The 5,820-nt window shown below is 37.2% G+C and overlaps 1 protein-coding gene across 1 annotated transcript; it reads left to right on the top strand.

Moving 5' to 3' along the window:
* The first annotated feature begins 2,433 nt into the window (after positions 1 to 2,433).
* On the top strand, positions 2,434 to 5,449 carry LOC133304505 (mitochondrial import inner membrane translocase subunit PAM16 like 2-like). Its single transcript, XM_061504549.1, has 3 exons — positions 2,434 to 2,485; positions 5,112 to 5,245; positions 5,324 to 5,449. Exons 1-3 carry the CDS (start codon positions 2,434 to 2,436, stop codon positions 5,447 to 5,449), a joined length of 312 nt encoding a protein of 103 aa, XP_061360533.1.
* The last annotated feature ends 371 nt before the right edge of the window (positions 5,450 to 5,820 follow it).

The following is a 5,820-nucleotide window of genomic DNA, read 5'->3' as shown; positions in this document are numbered from 1 at the left end:
TAATGGGCTAAGTCCAAAGAAGATTTTAGAATAAAAATAAATAAACAAATACTATTATTTACAACACTCCCCCTCAAACTGAGGAATAGATATTTATTATTCTCAGCTTGCTAGTAAGCTCTTGAAACCTTTCTGAGGGAAGTTCTTTTGTTAGAATATCAGCTAATTGACGTCCAGAAGGGATGTATGGAGTGGTGATCAACCCGCTATCAAGCTTCTCTTTGATAAAATGGCGGTCGACCTCAATGTGCTTAGTCCGATCATGTTGAACTGAATTATGAGCTATACAAATGACGAACTTATTATCACAAAACAACTTCATAGGTCTTTCACATCTTATTTTAAGATCACCAAGTATAATTTTCAACCACAATAATTCATAAAAGCCTTGAGCCATAGCTCGAAATTCAGCCTCAGCACTCGATCTAGCAACCACGTCCTGCTTCTTACTCCTCCATGTCACTAGGTTACCACAAAGAAACATACAATAACTAGTGGTAGATCGACGATCAATTACGGATCCAGCATAATCAGCATCGATATAAACTTCTAAAGAGAGATTGCAATTACGCCGGAACAACAGTCCTTTACCAGGAGTGCCTTTAAGATATTGAAGAATTCTCTCCATTGTCTGTATGTGTTTTTCTTTTGGATTATACATGAAATGACTTACAATACTAACAGCATAAGAAATATCTGGTATAGTATGAGCCAAATATACCAGTCTCTCAACTAACCGTTGATATTATCCTTTATCAACTGGAGGACTCTCCTCTTCATAACTCATCTTGTGATTCTGCTCAATAGGAGTACTAGAGGGTTTACACCCAAGTTTTCCCGCTTCTTTAAAAAGATCAAGGACATACTTCCTCTGGCTGAAAAAAATTCCTTCCTTTGAATGAGTTCCTAGGAAATATTTCAATCTCCCAAGATCTATAACTTCAAACTCAAAGGCTAGTCGTGCTTGTAGAAAATGTTTCTCAGCAATATCATCACCTGTTATAATAATATCATCAAAATATACAAGGAGTACAATACGCTTCCCATTTAGGGAGTGCTTGAAGAATAGTGTGTGATCTTCTTGACTCTGTTTATATCCTAAGGCCAGGCACAAGGAGACTGTTTCAATCCATACAAGGCCTATTTTAACCTGCAAACTTTATTTCCTCCATCCATAGAGCCAAAGCCAGGTGGGATTTCCATGTAGACTTCTTCTTCTATCTCACTATTAAGGAAAGCATTCTTCACATCAAATTGATTCATATCCTAGTTGTAATGGGCAGCAAGGGACAACAAAGCTCTCACAGTATTCACTTCTGCAACTGGGGCAAAAGTTTCTTCATAATCAATGTCATAGGTCTGAGTGTAACCCTTGGAAACTAACCGAGCCTTATATCTCTCAAGAGCACCATCAGAATTATATTTCAAGGCATAAACCCATATGCACCCTGCTGCTTTCTTTCTATCAGGTCTATCAACAACCTCTCATATTTTATTTTTCTCCAAGGCATTCATCTCATATTGCATGACTCGAGCCCAATCTTCATCTTTTAATGCTTCATGTACTGATTTTGGGATTGAGATAGAAGCTAGTGTTGAAATAAAGCTTTTGTGTTGCACAAAAAGGTTAGTCGAAGAGACAAAATGAGAGTTAGGGTGTTGGGTACAAGATCTTTTCCCTTTTCTTAGGGCAATAGGTATGTCATCAGAGGTACTGGGTAAGCTATCAGAAGCAACAGACAAATCATTAGATGCAACAATATTAGGTTCAGAAACAGGAGAAGTAATAATATTAGAATCAGAAACAAGAGATTCAAGACTTACCAGTGGTTCAGACGATTGAGGTTGCTGGTGAAGTAGTGTGGGCTGCTTTCTCCTGTGATATACCAACTCAGGTGTCACAATCCTCCGTATTTTCGGTGTATCAGATGGGTCAGACACAAAAGAATCAGAAACAGGAGGAAGAGGTGTAGGAGAAAGCATGGAAGGTCTAGACTCAAAGATAGAAGGTGATGAATCTACTAAAGAATTTCTCTCCCCATGAAGATGAGGACTTGGGAAAAAGGACTCAGATTCATGAAATGTGACATCCATTAAGACAAAGAATTTCTGACTAGCAGGATGATAACACTTGTAGCCTTTCTTATCAGAGGCATAACCAAGAAAGATACATTTGAGAGCCCTAGGATCCAACTTACTGCGAAGATGTTTATGAACGTGGACAAAGACAACACACCCAAACACTCGTGGTTGAAGACTCTGCATAGAGGGAACAGAGGAAAAGAATGAAGTCATTGAGTGAATAGGACTTACATTGTCAAGGACCCGAGAGGGCAAACAGATGATTAAGAAAGCTGCAGTAAGAATGGCATCTCCCCAATAGCATTTGGTTACATGATTCTGAAAAAGTAAGGCACGAGCAACTTCAAGAAGATGACGATTCTTTCTCTCAGAAACTCCATTTTGTTAAGGGGTGTCCACACAAGTAAGTTCATGAATCATGCCCTGATCTTGGATGAATTTGGAAAGACACTGAGTGACATATTTGGTACCATTGTCAGACCTTAGTCTTTTAATTCTTTTTCCAAATTGGGTCTCAATCATTTTATAAAATCGAAAGAATAACTGTGGTACCTCAGATTTTTCATGCATTAAATAAACCCAGATTACACGAGTGCAATCATCAATGAAAGAAACAAACCATTTATTACCAGAAGCATGAGAAACTTTATAAGGACCCCAAACATCAGAATGAACAAGATCAAAAGGCTCAAGACTTTTAAGGGTACTAGAAGGAAAAAAGACACGATGGTGTTTAGCAAACTCACAAACATCACAATGAAAACACTCAACAGACTTAGACAAAAATAGTGATGGAAATAAAGACTTAAGCAAACGAAATGGAGGATGACCCAAGCATTTATGGTGGAGCCAAATCAAAGAGTCAGCAGTAGACTGAGATTGAGTCAACAAGGTGTGATCTTTAGCATACTTTGCAGAAGATTCTGGCACTAGATAGTACAGCCCACCTTGCTCTTTAGCACCCCCAATCGTCTTTCTCGTGGCGAGATCCTAAAAAACGCAGTGAGTAGGAAAGAAAGTTACAGTGCAATTCAAATCTTTGATAATTTTATGGATAGAAAGAAGATTAGTGGAGTGTTTGGGAACATAAAGAACATTTTGGAGATGTAAGGAATGTTGTAAATATATGTTACCAGAACCCGTAACTGATGTGTGTGAGCCATCAGCTACAGCTATTGTATGGGTGTCAATAGTAGGGTTATAAGAAAGAAATAAGTCAGCACAACAAGCCATATGATCAGTAGCACCAGAATCGATAATCCAAGAATGTTTAAAATTAGTACAAGAAGAAAGAAAAGAATGAGTTGTGGAGCTCATACCAGTCGTGGCCAAAACACTAGTATTAGCTGGCTTACTCAGAAAATCGAGCATAGTACGAATCTGCTCCAACTCAACTCGGCGAATAAAAATAAATTCCGAAGATGCACCATTTGAACCCTCCATAATATTGAGGTGAAAATGACACAAACGCAAATCCAAATGATGTCCGACCGACGAGAAAACACAGATCTGGAAAGAAGAGACAAAACCAAGCAGGGAAAGGTTTTTTTGTTTGCTTGAACAGTAACCAATGAACAGTGCGCGATGAACAGTGCCCCCGTGAATATTAGCGATGAACAGTGCCCCGTGAACAGTAGCGATGAACAGTGCCCCGTGAACAGTGTTTTTATTTTTTAGTTGTTCTGGTCTTTTGATGTAAAAGAAACCTCCGTAGAATGATAGATCTGAGAAAACAGAGTGAAACAGGGGTCCTCACGGTCCAAAAGGTCCCCGATTTTTTTTTTCCGGTGACGAGAGGCAAATACGGTTGATTTTTAAAGGCGGTGATTTGCGGAAGTAAAGCCCTCAGAATTGAGAACTATAATACCAAGTTGAAAAAGAGATAGTCTTATTGATAAAATTGTGTAATACATCTGTACAAATACTCTCTATTTAAAGAGACTAAATATCCTAATGGGCTAAGCCCAAAGAAGATTCTAGAATAAAAATAAATAAACAAATATTATTATTTACAACACTATGTCTGCCCTAAAGAGTCTCCAACCATTTCTTTTTGGGTCTCACTCAACCTGACTTTAAGGGTGACACCACAATAGTTTATAATTTCACATCTTATTGGGGCTTGTGTGTTGTTGTTTTACAAGACCAAACCATCTTAAAAAGTTTGATGTAATTTTCCTCTATAGAAACCATTCCAATTTCTCCCTTATGATCTAAGTCCTCATGTTTTATCCATTCTATGGTGCCCATATACCCATCATCTCTATGACCTTATAGCTTTTGCCTAAGACTAGCACTCACCACCAACATTCTCCATACAACATTCCAGGTCTAACTAAAGTTTGGTAAAACTTTTTCTTCAATTTTTTGGCCATTTTATGGTCATCCAACATATTTGAGGCTCCTTCCGTCTTCCCCTACTTGTTCTTGGATACAATGTGTGACATCATAACCCCTTTATCCTCTGATCCACTCAGCTGGAGTCATTTTAGTCTCAAAAGTATTTTTTGGTCTCCACAAACCTATTTGTATTGGAAACTCCTCACTTACACCACCAAACATATCCATGTTTGTTTGAATGTCTGGTTTACTCCCATTTGTTGCCTAAGTCTCAAGAGAATCTCGTTAGGGACTTTATTCTGCTTTCTTATAATATATAGATATTATGTGAAGATCTTGCCTTCTGTTGTGGCAACACTGAGCATTCCTTTCTTTTATTTATCTTCTTAAGGCAAGGGCATTCTCTACCTCATCTTACAAAATCTTTGATAAAATGCAACATTGTTTTTTGAACAACTTAGGTCCCGAAATTTCAACATAACATCTGATACCTCACTGAAAATTTTACTGAAATAGAAGCTCCTTCTACTCAATTCCATTGTCTTCGTCCAATACCATATTTCCTTACTTTTTGATACATTTAAATATGTGGTAGGTCCTTAGTTTTTCTTTCTCGTGTCATGTCTTAGCTAATCAATATATATAGCGGTTCTGAATATTCTCATTTTGTTAACATTATGTTGTTCTAGATGCCTCAAAAAATGGTGTTGCTCAAGAGACAATACAAAATACTATTCACAGAGTTGGCAAATCGATGACAGAGCAAGAGGCTAGGCAGACTCTTGGTGTTACTGAGAAAACTCCCTGGGAAGAGATTGTGAAGGTTAGTCTATTATTTGTTTTGTGGTTATGACCCATTTGTTGTTTTTTGTTTTTGCTTAAACACATTTCTTCCTTGCAGAAATATGACCACTTGTTTGAGAATAATGCCAAGAATGGGAGTTTTTACCTCCAGTCCATAGTTCATCATGCCAAGGATTGTCTAAAGTCTGTCCATCAAAGAAAGAGACAGGGTATCGCTAGTTGAGAACTTAGTTTTGCTTTATCTATAACCTTTGTGTAGTCATTTTCGCCACCTAGTTAAGTTGTATACCATTTTGTGCAATCGAGTTTGAGACTGAAAATTGTTACTATAAAAATATTTGTTGTAAATGATTAGTTGAGGATTGACTGTTAATAACAAAGGCTATTTATAGAATTGAAGCTGTGTTATTACTGTTATGAGAAGAGTAAAAACAGAGGAGATATATTTCACTAAGCCAGAAGTGGTAACTTTCACATTCAAGCAATAGTTTTTAAATTACAAAACTTGTAACTCCACAATAAAGACACTTAACACCACAATAAACTCATGTAACTTCAGAAACTTAAAAATATAAAACTGAACATTTAAACCAA

Source organism: Gastrolobium bilobum, unplaced genomic scaffold (assembly GCF_033153095.1).
Source record: "Gastrolobium bilobum isolate Gb01-03AN ecotype WA unplaced genomic scaffold, APGP_CSIRO_Gbil_v1 utg142391, whole genome shotgun sequence".
In the NCBI taxonomy this organism is placed as follows: Eukaryota; Viridiplantae; Streptophyta; class Magnoliopsida; order Fabales; family Fabaceae; genus Gastrolobium; species Gastrolobium bilobum.
This window is presented reverse-complemented; position numbering and strand designations above follow the sequence as displayed.